Source organism: Sceloporus undulatus, chromosome 2, assembly GCF_019175285.1.
Source record: "Sceloporus undulatus isolate JIND9_A2432 ecotype Alabama chromosome 2, SceUnd_v1.1, whole genome shotgun sequence".
In the NCBI taxonomy this organism is placed as follows: domain Eukaryota; kingdom Metazoa; phylum Chordata; class Lepidosauria; order Squamata; family Phrynosomatidae; genus Sceloporus; species Sceloporus undulatus.
Window position 1 is genome coordinate 178388723 of NC_056523.1, and position 17215 is coordinate 178405937.

General features: G+C 42.2%; 1 protein-coding gene across 1 annotated transcript in view; it reads left to right on the forward strand.

Annotated features, from left to right (window-relative positions):
* Positions 1-15536, forward strand: part of COL2A1 (collagen type II alpha 1 chain) — a 95088-nt gene extending 79552 nt beyond the window's left edge. Inside the window, exons 42-54 of the mRNA XM_042452023.1 lie at positions 664-825; positions 927-1034; positions 3286-3393; positions 4253-4306; positions 5525-5632; positions 6694-6747; positions 8269-8376; positions 9099-9152; positions 10493-10600; positions 11018-11306; positions 12209-12396; positions 13524-13766; positions 14896-15536. Of these exons, the coding sequence (XP_042307957.1) occupies positions 664-825; positions 927-1034; positions 3286-3393; positions 4253-4306; positions 5525-5632; positions 6694-6747; positions 8269-8376; positions 9099-9152; positions 10493-10600; positions 11018-11306; positions 12209-12396; positions 13524-13766; positions 14896-15042 (1731 nt within the window). The 3' untranslated portion in view covers positions 15043-15536. The remainder of the gene's footprint in view (positions 1-663; positions 826-926; positions 1035-3285; positions 3394-4252; positions 4307-5524; positions 5633-6693; positions 6748-8268; positions 8377-9098; positions 9153-10492; positions 10601-11017; positions 11307-12208; positions 12397-13523; positions 13767-14895) is intronic.
* The last annotated feature ends 1679 nt before the right edge of the window (positions 15537-17215 follow it).

Genomic DNA, 17215 nt, shown 5'->3' on the forward strand with positions numbered 1-17215 from the left:
CTCCTGCACCTTTTCTGGTTATGAGGCCACATTCGCTGTATATTGTGATCTATGATGTTTTAACTGTTGTATTATTGCTGTACGTAATTTGTGATCTATGATGTTTTAACTGTTGTATTATTGTTGTTCACCGCTATGATCCTTGGAATAGCGGTATATAAATAAACCATATTATTATATGACCTCCAGGTAAAAGCATCAAGACACAGACCCTTTGCTCTGCTAATGCTCAGTCTGTCCGTTGGTGGCCCAGTGTGTTAGATTAAATAGCTTTTGTAATTCTATTCAGGAATAAAAACCTTGGGGGGGAAACATTCCCAACATTACAGCTTTTGGGTAGTTTTAGACCTTTGGGAGATATCAAATAGATATTAAATTTTACTTTAAAACCCCTCACACAAATTCACATTGTAGATGAATTAATTATTGTGCCACCAAAGCTAACAAATAGCAGTTATTTTCTGCACAAGATCCATGTTCACTTTTCAATCTGTGTGGTCTGCTGATGAATGAAGATACTACTATGTTTGTGTGGAAGATCAGTCTTTGGGAATTTTATTGGATGTTCATGTTTCCCACAATCTGATGCATTATTTTTCTTCAAACCAGGGAAAGGTCATCTCACATTTTTTCTTCTACCTGCTCCATACCTTTTCCATCTAGGGTAATCCTGGACCCCCTGGCCCACCAGGCTCTGCTGGAAAAGATGGTCCCAAGGGTGCTCGTGGTGATGCAGGCCCAACTGGTCGTGCTGGTGATCCTGGTTTGCAAGGCCCTGCTGGTCCCCCAGGCGAGAAAGGAGAGTCTGGAGAAGATGGCCCTCCTGTATGTATTCACCTGGTCTTTTTTTGAAAACACAGTTGCCCTGCCCTACTGCTATTTCCTTTGTAAATGAATTGTTGTCTCTGCCTTTTCTTCCCACACAGGGTGCTGATGGCCCACCTGGACCTCAAGGTTTGGCTGGTCAAAGAGGCATTGTGGGTCTCCCTGGTCAACGTGGTGAGAGAGGTTTCCCTGGCCTGCCAGGTCCTTCTGTAAGTGATTTATGGCATTAAAAACAGGGAAGTGAGGGAATGACAGGTGACACAGCCAAAAATAATGTAAAAATGACCTGTGGATGTTTGGTCAGAATAGAAATTTACTCCAATAATAATCAGCACTGATAGTTAAGCAGTATGATATCATTAAGTGAGAGATGAGCTGCTCAAGCCTTAAAATTTAACCTCAATAGGTCTAAATGGAGATGGGAGTTTATTTGGGTCACCAAAGCTCAATGCGTAGAGCACATGGCTTACAAATAGAAAAGGACTGAAGTTCAGTGACTGGCATCTCTAGTGAGAGGAATCTGATTGTCCCATTAGGGAAAAGGTCTTCACCTGAGATCATAGAGAATGGCTGCTAATCAGAGTTGTCAGCACTGTCCTAAGTGGATTATCAGCCAAATTTAGTAGTGTAAGACAAGCTTCCTATGGAGGAGATCTCAGATGGCAGAGTTCTAAAAGATGGCTTGGCATATCGAAGTACCTCACAGTGTGTAGTGTAGTGTGTAGTGTTCGTCAATTTAAAGCTGATAATGTACAGTTTTGAAAATACATGTGTGGACAGTTTTCCATTCAAGTAAATAGTTCTGGAGATATTGAGTGAAGCTTCTCTAGGTGACTCTCAGAATAATCCTGTCTCCTTTCTGAAGATGAATAAGAAATGTATTCAGTTTGTACTTTGGTGTACACTGAAGGGAAGCAACTAGCTGCAAGCAATGTTGTTGGCCAGAATCCTCTATCACAGTCTGCATTATGCATTGTTACATATACTTAGCTATGTAGCATAGGTGCTAAGAAATCCTGTCGGTGAAATGCAAAAATGGATAATAGGAAACCAGCAAGAGTGTCCTCAGGCACATCAGGCTCTACCAATAGCCACCGCCCCCCTTGCACATTGGTCACTTTGCCAGCTCCTCTATATAGTAGGCTGCCCTTTGCTGAATATGGACATTATGGAATGGTTCAATTCTAATTTCCGCAGACATAAATTGATTTCCATGGATGTAAACCCCCAGCAGGATTCCAGCCTTTAACTCCAGTCAGCCCTCCACATTTGCGGGTTTGACTTTTGTGAATTTAATTATTGACAAATTAATTGTTGCTGCTTCCAGTGCTACCCTCTGTCATTTTTAATAGGGACTGCAAGCCTCACGAAACTGAGAGAGTGTAAATGCGCAGCAAGGCTTGTAAGTCCCTACTTAAAATGGTATAGAGCAGCAGCAGAGGTGGTGGAAAGTCCTGCTAGCCACCCATTTCTGACTTGCAAAGGAACCCTGCTGCCTTGAAGACAGCAACGTGGGTTGAACATACTGGTCATACTTTTTTGTATGTTAAATATGGTTGAGGAGGACTAGTGTTTTTTGCATTTTTTCCATTTTTGCGGGGTCCTGCACCCCTAACCCCAGAAAGGCTGACTGTAGTTGCTTTTCTGGCAATGTGGGTGTAACCATGGTACATTTTAAAAGCAATATAATGAATGAATGTACGCAAAGATACTTTACTGGTATAATGAGTAATAATTTCTATTTAAAAAAGTAACTTTAAAAAGTAATATTTTGAGAGGTGTTTTTATACATTTTCTTGGATTTTATGCCATTCTCTTACCAGTCCTAAGCTTCCCTTTTAGAAGAAACAGAAAGTAATAAAATAAATAGCTAGCAGTACATAGTGAAGCAATTAATTTTTTTCATCATTGCAATGTGTAATAGGAAAATCTTACTTTTCAAACACTCCTGTAATGAATAATAGAACAAATTACTTTTGAAAAGTAAATTTCCAAGTTCTGATGTGAATTTCCACTTTCTGGATGTAAATATAAACCAGAATGCATTTCATAGCTCAAACTCATTTTCATGAAGCTTACAGTGCAGAACACAAAGAAAGATGTTCACCAAAAACAGAAAAAGGAAAAAAAGTCCAGACATAGTGTACAAAGGCGTACAGATGCATATATTTTGCAGGGAAGTGCACAAAAATGCTTTCTTCGGTGGGAAAAGTATTTATAAAATGATTACATTTGAAAAAAAGTCTACAAAAATGTGTATACTTTGAAAAAAAAAATGGTGTGTGGACACAAAATGCATGCTTATATGAATGGTGGGAAAGTGCTCTCCAATGTGGAAATAGAATGGAACAAGATTAATGGTGAGAAAATGTGTGTACCTTTGTGATATTGGAATTTGATAGCTTTCCTTTGAACAGAAGGTCCTGTTTTCACCTGAGCTGAATTGTTTTTCTTCACCAGGGTGAGCCTGGTAAACAAGGAGCTCCTGGTGGTCCTGGGGACAGAGGCCCACCCGGTCCCGTTGGCCCACCTGGTCTGACTGGTCCCTCTGGCGAGCCTGGACGAGAGGTGAGAAAAGCCAACCTGTTAGGTGTAGGATGTGGAAAACAAAGTGTGTGTATGGAAGTGGGGGAATCCTCTATTTAAACAGATATCCACCTTCCTTCTGCTGCTGCTACCTAGCTATTTATGCCTGAAGTTCAGAAAAAAATAAAGTATTCTTTCTTTCTAATGTTCCAGAATGAAACAAATCTAAATTAATTGGATTTCCAGTTTGCAGAAGAGTTGGCATACTAGTCTATTGAAGTAAAATGATAAGGAGTTGTATGTTGCCTTGTAATCCTAACAAATGTATTATTGTGTAGCTTTTGTGGATTACAATCCATTTGCTCAGAAGCATGGAATACAGTCTTAGAGATTTAACAATATACATATCCAGAACCTTCCGTGGATACAAAAATCTGGGGATGTTTAAGTCCCATTATATACAACTGCATAGTATATAAAGTGGCAAAATAAGGGTTGCTTTTCAGACCTTTGGGGGGGCAGAGATATTTTCAAGCTGTGGATGGTTGAATCCATGGATGCAGTACCTAACTGTATTTATCTGTGTGTGTGTACACACACACACACACACACACACACACACACACACACACTGTGCAACTATTACCTCAGGTTAGAATTGTCTGGGAAGAAATGACAATTTTCCTGCAAAATAAGACGGTAATTTGGGATGAATAAAAAAAAAGAATGCCAAGATTTTTTTGTCAGAGACAGCTGCCAGCTGGAGCTACTCAGCTGGGAAAGGTTCAGTGTTAATGCAAACTACTCCCCAAGTTGTTGTTATACTGCTGCTCAAAAAGACATGTTCAGCAACTTCCTTGGCTGCTAAGAAGTAATCACCTCCCTTTCTTCTCGTTCTCAGGGCAATCCTGGTTCAGATGGTCCTCCAGGAAGAGATGGTTCTCCTGGAGTGAAGGTAAGTGTCCACCCCAAAGGGATATTAGCCACTGTTATCTTTCAAGATATCTAGCTCAAGAGTTCTACTGTTTCTCTCACCCCATTGCTCCTTTAACTTGGCCAGCAATTTCCCAAATATCAAAGTCCCTCTTTATCATCTGTGTGGATATCATAAAGCTGTCTGGCTGCAGTCTCATTGCAGAGTCCAGGTGTGGACAGTAGGATGCCTGCCCCTCCATTGCTTCCTCTCCCTGCTCACCATCTCAGCGTCTGTCTTCTGCTCTTCAGATCAACATTTTATCTTGTCTCCATTGTTCCATGCCGCCCCCTCCTTAGGAGAATAAACTGTTTAATATTCCATTTATGTAAATTATCATTGGCGGGTTACAGACCGCCATGAAAGTACGCGCAGAGCACGTACTAGGGTTAGGAAGGGGCGGTGCTTCCGCACCCCCCAACCCTAGTACGTGCTCCGCATGTACAAAATGGCGGCAGCCATGTGACGCGGATGTGACGCCATCGCTCCGTGCGAGGGTGCTTAATGCACCCTTTGCGCGGAGCAGGAAGGAGCTTCGTTTCGGAGCTCTTTCCTGGTTTGCGTTGCTGGGCGCAGCCTTCAGACAGCTGCGCCCAGCAACGCACAGGAGAAAGGGGCCAAGTGGCCCCTTTCTCCTCCTCCCCACCGCCGCGGGGTGTCCTTCGGGCTTGAAGCCCCAAGGACACCCCTTTCCAGGCTGCGGGGAAGTGGCCTTTTGCCACTTCCCTGCAGCCTGCAAAGCGGTGGATCGGGGCCTCGGAGGCTGCCAGTCTGGCAGCTGAGGCCCCGATACACCGAGGAAAGGTGTACCTACAGGCCGCCCCAAAGGGGCGGTCTGTAACGCGCCATTATTTTGGTCACAAAACAAAACATTTACTTTGGTCACAAAATAGGAACTTTTTAGTCCCTGAGAACTAGGTAGCATCCCTAGCTTCCCAAGGGAGAGGCTAAGTTTTTCCTTTGGCATTGCATTGTCCATGTTTTCTGTGTAGGGCTACAATTGCTCCATGCCTGTTGCCAAAAACCTTTTGAAAATCTTTCCTGACTGTTCCTTCAGCCCTAGCACTTGGCCATTTCTCCTCACATCATGGAACTAGGCAAATAAGTAGGGAGGGTTGGTGTGAAATGTATTGGATCATTGTCCCTCAGCTCTTCCTCTGCATACATGGGATGTAACCCTTCAACTTTGTCCCCCAACAGGGTGATCGTGGTGAGACTGGTCCTGTTGGTAGTCCTGGCGCTCCTGGCCCACCTGGCTCTCCAGGTCCCGTTGGTCCAACTGGCAAGCAAGGAGACAGAGGCGAATCTGTAAGGGCCCAATAACCCGGTGAAATGGTTTTAACTTAAGTGTTAAGTGGTTCGAATGTATAAATCACATATTCATTATATACTATAACATAATCTCATTTTTCCCTCCATTTGCTTACAAGTATTGATCAGATATTGCTGTTTGCTGTGTCTGTGAACTTAACAGTTCATAACATATCAGTATGTCTTTATTTCTGCTTCTGCAGTCCTCTTTTAATGACATCGCAAAGTAAGGAAGTTCTTGGTTCTAGAAAATTGTTCTTATTCTGTAATCCCCTAGCAGTGTGCCTTTGGACTGTTGATTTTTACATTAACAGCCATATTCCTGTTTTCCTGGATCCATACAGAATGTATTTTTCCCAGTCATATGCTAAACAAATTATTCCTGACTGGTTAATTCTAAGTACTGCCTGGGAAAGGAGATCTGGCTTTCATCACTCTCTATTAAGTAGGCTGAACTGCATGTCTGAGATATACTTTAGTTTAGTCTTCGCCTTGTTGGTTCCTTCAGATACATGGACACTACCTCTGAAGACATGCCCTGTTCATTCAGCTTCAGAAGCATGTGACTGGCTATTGTTAGAACAGAATGGTAGATTAGACAGAATTTACCATGATGTAACAAGACCATTCAGAATGGGATACTATGAGAGATTACTTGAACTGCCCTCTGAATAGTTTAAATGTGGCTTCTCTCTTTGGCACTGTGACATTTTATTCCTCCAAAATATGTAGATGCTCCAGGATTTCCCAGTTGGGATGTAGTGCCCAGTAATATGTAGTTTGTTTTATCCTCAAAACCAAAATACTCCTGTAAGTGTGTGTGTGTGTGAGAGAGAGAGAGAGAGAGAGAGCAAGCGAGCTTCTGACTCCTTTCCAGTTTGGGAGCTTTTCTGCTACATATATTCACCCCCTTAATTTGCTGGGTGGTTTGGTCCAGTCCTTGAAGAGGGAAACCCTATGTAACAAACTGGATGGCTACTAATCACAGCCTCTAATCCCATCTCATGGATGGAAGAGAGAGCATGGTGAATTTATAACCTGTTTTTCTCTTTCTGCAGGGTGCTCAAGGTCCGCTGGGTCCTCCTGGTCCGGCAGGTGCACGTGGCATGCCTGTGAGTATTTTTCTTTCACTTCACATCATTCTTCCTGGACTCCTGTAAATGTTTTGAGGAATTCTCTTATAAGGCCAAATGTCACCAAGGCAAGAGACAATGGCCGGAAGCCTCTATCACAGTCTATGTTATGTATACTTAGCTACATAGCACAGGCACTAAGAAACACTATTTGTGATCTTTAAAGATGCATAACAGGACACTGGTAAAGAGAACCAGTGTAGTGCTGTGTTTTGAGAAACTGAGAAGTAAAATATGATTATGTCAATCTCACTTAATATGTTAGGCACTGCAAAGTAATATATAGTTTATAAAACTAATATAACTGTTTTTAAAAGCTGGAGTCCTGTATATTTTAAATGAACCCAGTAAAGGTCCCATAGATGTCTACTCCATCTGCTGCCTTCACCAGAGGATGTCATCATACTACTCTTTCAGTATGACTTGATGTCACTACTACAGACCACTTACTATTTCTGAAACTCCTCAGCACTAAAAAAGGACAGAGAGTCATAGACATTGTGTCTTACTTTATAAGTATCAAGTATTATCTCTCTCCTTCTAGCTATAATCTTATTGTTCAACCATTGTGCAAACGCAGAAGTATATTTTCAAAATTCCATTCTGTGAGTGTGCTCCAGTGTTGTTTGTTTGCATTGGCCCAAATTTCCCCATGGAGGCTGGAATTCAGAATGAATTCTTCTCCAATTTCTCTTAAGTGGTCACTCTTTCTCCCAGTGCTTGCAAGACATCACAGCAAATAAGTAATAGGCAATCAGAAGAAATTGTGTCACCTCAGGCACACTCTGATGCCACACAGTGGCTTGTAGGCTGAGCCACTTGCAGGAGTAATGGAGTCCCTTTGTGACAGCAGAACATAATACCAGCAAGGATGGTGGCCAAGCAGAAGTGGGTAGTTTGGGCATTCATGTCTAGTTGTGCCAACAGCTGTTTAAGCAGTGTTCAAATGAGACACCACAGGATATTGTGACACAGGTACCAAGCAGGGGCATCACTAGGGAATGCAGGGGAGGCAGAACACACCAGGTCTGTCTCAGAGGGGAGTGTCTGTCTTCCAGTGTGGAGTGTAACATCTCTCCATGGGTTGACCTAGGCTCTTGAAGAATGATGGTCCTGTCCAGAGGTGGTAAGAAGGCCAGCCAGGATGCTGGCAGCATGCCATAGTGAATGCCTGGAGGCCTCTCTCACTGCTGAATGGCACCTGAACCTCTTAAGGACTTGCGAACAAGGGTAGTAGACCAGAACAATCCAGGATATAGACAGTTCTTTGGGTGTGTTGGTCCACCAGCCATTGGCAACAAGTAGACTGGTTCCCTTTTCTTCCATGATTTACTCCTGATGGACCATTGGCATGATGGTTCTGAACCTGAGGGAGACAGCATGAGTTAGTGCACTGGGGTGACACCAACCATAGTGATGCCACTGGCACCAAGATATCACTGTGCCAAACTCTGTATGCCAATCTTTTGCCATTAATGTGCCTTCTGCTCTCTTTTTTAGGGTCCACAAGGTCCTCGTGGTGACAAAGGTGAAGCTGGCGAGGCAGGAGAGCGTGGTCTGAAGGGTCACAGAGGATTCACTGGTCTGCAGGGTCTTCCTGGACCTCCTGTAAGTTTGGGATTCAGCACATGACCAGGGCAGGATCCAACCCAAGGCTTTCTAAGTTTGCTGTTGCCTTTAGGGAGTCCCAGTTTTGCCCTTTCTTGTGGCTGGGTCTGTAAACATACTTGTTTCTGGCCTTGGGGAGTGTTAGTTGTTGGACTACAGCATCCAGAACCTCCCAGCACTAGCTATGCCAATTAGGGATTCTGGAGTTGTTGTCCAAAAGAAACTTTCTCAAGCTCTATTCTTCTCTAAAGGCTTAATAAATCAGCACCTAGGAATACTAGTGATTTCGTATTGTTTCAGACTTTAATCTTATTAGAGATTTCTCAGCTAAAGCATCAGTGTGTGGTGGGCAAGTTCCCCAGAGAGACAATTTGTCCACTGCTGGCTGTCTTTCCCAAATATGGTAGGCTGGAATATGTTCTGGGTGTACTCTCAATCATACAGAGTAATAGCGAGGCTGAACTGTGCTGTCCAACCATCCCAAAGTGTTCTCTCCAGCGTTCAGGGACTCCATGGCAGATGTGCAAGGGATCTTGGGAAATCAGGTCATGTTTAAAAAAACAAAACAAAACAGGCAAAAGGTAGAAAACCATAGTGGTAAGCTATGTTCCTTGAAGCCATTTTCTATAAAGAGAGACGCACTATGTTGGAAGGAGTCTTTTGCAGAGAAGTCATTAAAAGGTTGATATGATGTTGTGTGCTGTTTCTACTTTCTTCCTCAGGGTCCTTCTGGAGATCAAGGTGCATCTGGTCCTGCTGGTCCCTCTGGCCCCAGGGTAGGTCCACTCTATAAGAAGCTCATTTCCTTACTAAAAATTCAGAGATTATTACATCATCACAGGTATTAGGATCTACTGTGTAATTTATTTATTCACCAAGTGTCCTGCAAGTGGTAGAGTATTTATTTTTCATTTGGCAGAATTCAGGATTGTTTTGGATAGAATTCTGGAGCCTGAATACTTGATGCTGATAGGTTTTGGAATAAATACCTGTATTTAGAAGGAGAGAATGTAATGAGAGTATTTAACAAATAGTCTTTTAGCACTTTAAATACTAACCAAGCAATTGTAAGAGGAGGTGTGGGAATGAGGTTGGCTGTTCTTCCAAAGACCTGATGGGGGTTGGGCTTGTTGCTGAACATAAAGAAAACAAAAATAACGACCACGGAGGACCTACATAAATTCAACCTAGACAATAAGGAAATCAAAATAAAGATTTCTGATACCTTTAATCAAATATTGATCAGAAAGGAGACTGCAATCAAGAATCAGAAGAAGACTAGGAACGGGAAGGGGAGTGATGAAAGAACTAGTCAAGATCCTAAAAAGAAAAGATATACAGCTGAGCACTAAAATTAGAATCATCCAAGCCATTGTATATCCCATCACCATGTGTGGATGTGAGAACTGGACAGTGAAGAAAGTGGACAAATAGAAAATCAACTCTTTTGAGCTGTGGTGCTGGAAAAGAGTGCTGAGAATACCATGGATCACAAAAAGACAAACAGATGGGTCCTTGATCAGATCAAGCCTGAACTCTGCCTGGTAGCTGATAAAATTGAGGCTGTCGTACTTTGGCCACATCATGAGAAGGCATGACTCATTAGAAATGACAATAATGCTAGGAAAGGTTTTTAAAAAAGTAGAAAGAGAGGAAGATAACACTCCAGATGGCTACCCTTAATCAGGGAGGTCACGGGCCTGAATCTAAAAGACTTAAGCAGAACAGTGAACAATAGGGGGTCTTGGAGATGTCTCATTCCTAGGGTCGCCATGAGTCGCGATTAAATTGAGGGCAGGCAAAACAACAACTTGGGGTGGAGGAAAACCCAATGTGTATATTTGTGTTTTTGGTTTTGCCAAATAATATCTGAAATACCATTATGTTCACAGTTCCTACTTGGCTACTTCTGAGGATGGTTCCCTGTAGATTATATTCCCTGCAAAACAGCATAGGGGGCATACTGAATTATGGATTATGTGATTATGGAGGAGATCTTGGGAAACACCAGAGATTATTTTAGTGATACTGTCACATATCAGCTGGTGCATTTCCTGTCTGGCCCCATATCCAGGGGCAGCCTGGTTCTCATGCATCCTTTTTGGTTCTCTCCTAGGGTCCTCCAGGCCCCGTTGGTCCCTCTGGCAAAGATGGCTCCAATGGAATGCCCGGCCCAATTGGTCCTCCTGGTCCCCGTGGTCGTAGTGGAGAAACTGGTCCTGCTGTAAGTATCCAGAGAAAGAGGTAAATAGAATATGAGATGTCACATCCCAGGTGGGAATAGTCACAGAGTTGGCCAGCATTTTCATCTTTTTGAGGATGATCTGTAGCACTTTCTGATGAGAAGGGGCTTTTCTAAATTATGAGGACTGCATCATGGTCCATTTTAAGCCTGAATAAATTTAATGGTTTCAATTTAAGTACCGCAGAGCAGGAAAAAGTGTAAAGAGTTGATCCAACTCCCTCCTGCCAAGAAGCAGGACTGAATTTTCCTTGCAGGCCTTCCCTGGGCAACTTAGTCCCATTTTGGTGTCAACAGATAGTTTGGGCATGGGGAAACTCGGCAGGAATGGTGTACAGAGATTCACATTTGTTTGATAGCAAGCATTTCAGGACTGTCTCCTTTCCTCTAACTCTGCAGGGTCCTCCTGGGAATCCTGGACCTCCTGGTCCTCCTGGACCACCTGGACCTGGTATTGACATGTCAGCTTTTGCTGGCCTGGGTCAGACAGAGAAAGGACCCGATCCTCTGCGCTACATGCGAGCCGACCAGGCTTCCAGTAACCTGCGGCAGCATGATGTTGAGGTCGACGCGACCCTGAAGTCACTGAACAACCAGATTGAAAGCATCCGAAGCCCAGAAGGCAGCAAGAAGAATCCAGCGCGTACCTGTCGTGACCTGAAACTCTGCCACCCTGAATGGAAGAGTGGTGAGTCTTAATGGAACTTGATACTGTTTGGTTTGTGTGGGGGAGAGACACACATGCTTTCTGCTGCTCAGAAGCATAATAATGAGCCAAGAGAGGGCAGGCATTTCACCACTGAGGGTGAAATAGCTCATGAATTTCACCACAGAGTACAATATGAAGATCAGCAGATGACAATTTAACAATCAGCTTTCAGCTGCTGCTTTAAAAATCAAAACAATCATACTTCTGTTTCTCATTGTGGCTTATATTATTTATTTTTTCCTACCTTAATTTTTTATTATCATTTTTTCAATGTTGGTTTTTAACTTTCCATTCATGATCTGGTACGTCCAAGCCTTAAACCAATTGATAGTCTGAACAGAAATGGACCCCACTGAATGAATGAAACTTACATAGCATTGATTTACCAAGTCCTCATTTGTTCAATGGATCTACTGCAGGTGGGCCTGTTGGTAAGTTAGGCCTTTAATTCCATTCTCTGAACGTGTGTATGTGGCTTCAGGTTGCCTACTGCCTTATGCTGACCCCATGAATTTCATAGGGTTTTCTTAGGCAAGAAATACATGGAGATGCTTTGCTATTGCCACCTCTGAAATGTAGGTTACAGCAGCTGGTATTCCTTTGCAATCTTCCATTGAAGTACTAACCAGGCCTGACCCTGTTCAGCTTCTGAGATCAAATGTGATCTGGTGTATTCAGAGTATTTAATTCCTCTGTTTTCTTAGTGGTAGTATTAATTGCTTGGCTTTCTGATGTCTGCAGGGGATATAAAGTGGTATTTGTAGAAAGCTTAATGTGGCCTAGAAGTAGAGAGAGATGAATGGAGTGTGGATATGTATAAATATATGTATAAGGAAAGAGAGAGAAACACTTTTCTGACTACTGCTTTCTTAATTTTGCAGGTGACTATTGGATTGACCCCAACCAGGGCTGCACTTTAGATGCCATAAAGGTTTTCTGCAACATGGAGACTGGAGAGACCTGTGTCTACCCCAAGCCTAGCAGCATTCCCAAGAAGAACTGGTGGACAAGCAAAAGCAAGGATAAGAAGCACATTTGGTTTGGAGAGACCATCAATGGAGGGTTCCATGTAAGTGGCCCTAGTTAAGATGTCATGGATGGACCACCAAATGTAACACCAGTAGTCTGTGCGGGTCCCATTTCATCACCCCCTTTTCTTTACCACTTATCACAGCTGTCCCATAGTCATGTTGTTTTCCATCCACAACTTGGAAAGTCTGAAATCAAAAGAAGCAGCATCAGCAGTGCAAGTGCCATCCTGGCACTATGAAGGTCCAGCTAGAATTAATTTCTAAAAATCAGATATTTTCCCTTGCTTAGTGATTTAGTTTATTTTTTATTTCTTTTTGGAGCACAACTTCAGTACAGTAGTAGTAAAAGTCCTGGAAAGGGCTATATTCAAATCCTTAAGCCAATATCTTCTTCATGCACAACACTAGCAGCTGCATTTTTTTTAATTAGTATTGCAGTATTGACAAGTGATACAAACTCTGGAAGCTCCAAGCAGCCCCTTTCTCCAGTGCTTGACTTCCTCCATAGCACTGCAACCTTTTATGGCCTTTTTCCTCCTCTGTCTTAGCCAGTGTGGTGCACCAAAAGGATTTTGGCTCTATATCCATTACTGAACTATATCCAGCCTTGAGCCAGTTACTCTTTCCGCTTCGTATATCTCATAAGGGCCCGTACAGACAGGCCAAAATAAAGCTGCTTCGGGTTACTTTGGAGGTATGCTGTTAATGACACATGCTTAAGAGGCCAGAAGTTGCTCTCCAGTCCTTAGGACTGGAGCATGGCTTTGGTGTGGCTTCTGGACTCTTAGGATGCATGCATCATTTAAACAGCATACCTTCAAATTGACCCGAAGCAGCTTTATTTTGGCCTGTCTGTGTGGGCCCATAAGGGTTGTTGTGAAGATAACAGTGGCAGAGTCAGGGAGAAATATGTGTTGCCTTGAGCACATTAAGATAAAGGCAGGAGAAATATAAATGCAGTACATGCATGAACACAGTATAAAACTAGCTGGACCATAATCTGATCCTATAGAACAGTTCTTATTTTATTTTTTGTTTAAATCTGCTAGAAGCCTTCATAATTGGATTTCCTTCTCAGATACTTTTCCTGTTCTGATTCCCTTTTGTCTTTGTGGCTACCACTTTTGCTTTCTGCTCTCCTCAATCTCTCATTCTTCCTTTTCAGTTTAGCTATGGTGATGACAACCTGGCTCCTAACACTGCCAATATCCAGATGACTTTCCTGCGCCTCTTGTCAACGGAAGGCTCACAAAACCTCACCTACCACTGCAAGAACAGCATTGCCTACATGGATGAGGCCTCTGGGAATCTTAAGAAAGCCCTCCTGATACAGGGATCCAATGATGTGGAGATTAGAGCTGAAGGCAACAGCAGGTTTACATACAGTGCCTTGCAGGATGGCTGCACGGTAAGTAGGTAGAAAAAGGTGGCTGATTACTGGTCTGCTACAGGCCTCACTTAACTAGGATGGTATAACTCTAGGTATAGAGAGACAAGTATTACCACTGTGTGAGTAACCTGCTAAAGCATTTTAATGCAGGATGCTAAAAGAATTTTTGAGGATCAGTTGTGCTTTTTGTGTAAATAACCTTTTTTGAAGGTTTGTAGGTCTCCCTGTAAAACCACCCAGAAAGACAACTCAAGAAAAATAAAACATTTGTCCTGTATGCACATTGACACACTGAAGACACAGAATGGCTGGTAGCCACATGGTTGAGTGTTAGCTCCAGGACCAGAGCAGTATGACTCTGAATACCTGCTGCTAGGGAACATGAGCAGGAACTGTTGCTTCCTTGAAACACCTCTCAAGGCCATAGAGAGAATAGAATGCTGGAGTGGACCCAGCAAATAATAAAAACATGAGTGGTGCTAGGTGACAGCTAGGCTGAATTCTTGTTGAGGCCCAGACCAATTTAGGAACTATTCCAGATGCCCAGATTCTTTGTGGTGTAAGAAAAGCTGGACCACCTTGCCTTTCAAGCAAGGAACCAGACAGGATGAATGCTGCATCTCAACCCTGTGTGAGATCCATTCAAAGTCTCATATTGTACCTCAGAGGTCACAGTAGAGTGACCTGAGAGTATCTCATTGGGGTGAAGCATGTGCACAAAATCCTAAGTCAGCCCTATAAGGAGGTCTCTCAGGTTACACAGAAATAGTCAAAGACAAAAACAGAATTCTCCTCCCTGTGTCCGACCTAAAAACTGTTCCCAACATACATACTTAGAGAAGTGGTGGATAGTGTGCAGCTCTTCAGATGTTAGTGAACTAGGGCTTCCAGCATCCTTAGTTACTGTCATCAGTAGTGAGGAATGCTGAGGACTACAGTTAAATTTCTCAAGGGCTACACAGTTCCCACGCAGTCTTAAGACAATGACACTATACTCTCCCACTCAGCACTCCTGAGTGCATTTAGCACGGGGGTTAATCTGACTGCATTCCAGATATGTTCCGGCTTCTGCTCCTGATCTGATTCATTGATACCAAATGGAGTATGTAGAACCTAAAGGCTTTTTTTTTTTTTCATTTCGTTCCAGAAACACACTGGCAAATGGGGTAAGACAATAATTGAATACAGATCTCAGAAGACCTCACGCCTGCCCATTGTTGACATTGCACCCATGGACATTGGTGGAGCTGATCAGGAATTTGGCGTTGACATTGGCCCAGTGTGCTTTTTGTAAAAAAAAAAAATTAAAAAATTAAATATTTTTTAAGAAAACCAGTCCAATACCATACAAAACCAACCCAAGGACTTCCCAATCACTTGTAGAACTTTCTGCACTGAACAGTCGAAACAAATCTTCTCCCCTTCCCAAAATTACATGCCTGTCCTTATGCTTACATGTTGGTCTCTCTGTCAATATCTGAGGCCGCCATCCCTTGGGCAGACCGCGAAGCAAGCAGAGGAAACAAAAAGGAACAACAAATAATGGTATTATTTATTTATTGTCTTCCTGTAAGGCCTTTCTTGAGTCAAATGGAGGTAGGAAGCTAACTAGAATGCATGAAGGGTCCCTTCCCTCCCCCTCACAAGATGCTGATGTCCCAAATACAAGGTTGTAGCCAATTCTCCCCCCCCCCCCCAACTCCGCCTCACCCTACCCTGGGTGTGTATCACAAGTGAGATTACTGTGTATAATACTAAAGATGGTGCTATTATTGTAAAACAAGTCTGTATTTTTTAACATCAGTTGATATAAAAACCTTCGTTGGAAAGTACAAGTTGATCTGATCTTTGTTTGTTGTTATTTTGCTTCTGTTCACCATACTGAATTCTACGGCCCCTATCCCATCTTCTTTCTCTTCCCTTCTTTTTTCTTCAGTAAATGAAGTCATAGAGTAAACTTACAAACTTCCCTGGTTTTAAAGCTACCTCACACTTAAAAAAATGAAACCAAAAAGAAACAAAGAGAAATAATACTAGTAATTCCTATGTCCTATTACATTGCCAAACTTGCACAAGAGCTGAGACACAAGTTGCGGGAATGCTGCCCTTCCCTTTCCTTTAGCCACAACGGTGCTAAGACATTTTTCTTATTCTCAGCTCCCTTTGCCTGAGTTAGACTAGCTTGACAGGCAGAGCCTTTCATAACCATGTATTATGTTTTTTTCATTGCTGTTATATTTGTTAAAAAAGCAAATGAAGCAGCGTCTTTTATTAGACTACCTTTGGCTGACTGTGAGCATAAGCAAGCTATTGAGTGACACAGCGTTCTGCTGGTCTAATAAAAGGAAGAACATAAATTGTTTTATAATTCTGGGACCAACATAGCAAGTTTGGTATGTGAATAAAATAAACACACTTGTCAGAATTTTTCCCACACTCCCATTCATTTTTATTCCTTTACTTTTGAAAGTTATGAACCAAGAGGAGAGGCAGGAGAGTAGAGCTTTGGAAATGCAGGGTGAAAAGAGCAGATTGCTGTTATATAAAAATAAAAATGGAAGATTCTCTTATTTTTAAAATGTAAATCAACATTTGTAATAGTCAGGCCCATGACCTCATGCTCCCCTTTTCTCAATACTGTACTTTCCCCCAATCATCCCCAGGATCAGCCATTTTCTTCTTCATTTCTGCTTCCCCAAACCCTTCACCCTTGCACTCCAGCTAGAATGCTTTTTACCTATTCCAAATAAAAAACATCTTTGTTGAATTTGTTTTGTGTGTATTCATTTTCACGACATTTACAGTATCTTCCCTGGGATAATATTTTAAAGAATGTCTGAAAATACTAGAAATAAAAGAGAAAAATAAGGGGTTTTTTTTTTTTCATATTTGTGATTCTGAAATGAAAAGGAATGCTTCCAAACGTGAAAACTTAACATTGGAGGCAATCTTCTTTTATTATATCAATAATAACACCTCCCCCACAATTAATTATCTATTTTCCCATAACAAATCTTGCCTGCGACAGGCTTGCTTTAGGGTCATCATAAGCTGGAAGGGCCTTAAAGGCACAGAACACAATTTAGCAATGGCATATAGCTACTAAGTGTTGGTGTAGTTTTGGAAATAAACTTTCAAGTTCTAAGCTGCACAGTGTGTGCTCCTGTCACCCAACAGAAGTTGGGGATCTTAATATTTTCAAAACATTTTCCTACAAAGAATACATACTACTAAGACTATAACTGTAGTAGAATGAATGGGCTGGACCCAAGATTCACCTTTTGCAGATAGATTATGCTCATAAAATGATTTACAGCCTAATTTTCAGGAATCCTTTACCCTGCCTGCATAAGCCCTTTTTAGCAGGATCCTCTGACCCAGTGTATAGCATTTTTGAGGGGAAGAGGGGAAAGAGAAGACCAATTTAGCCAGCCATATTGCTTACATCTAAATAATCTAGATCCAAC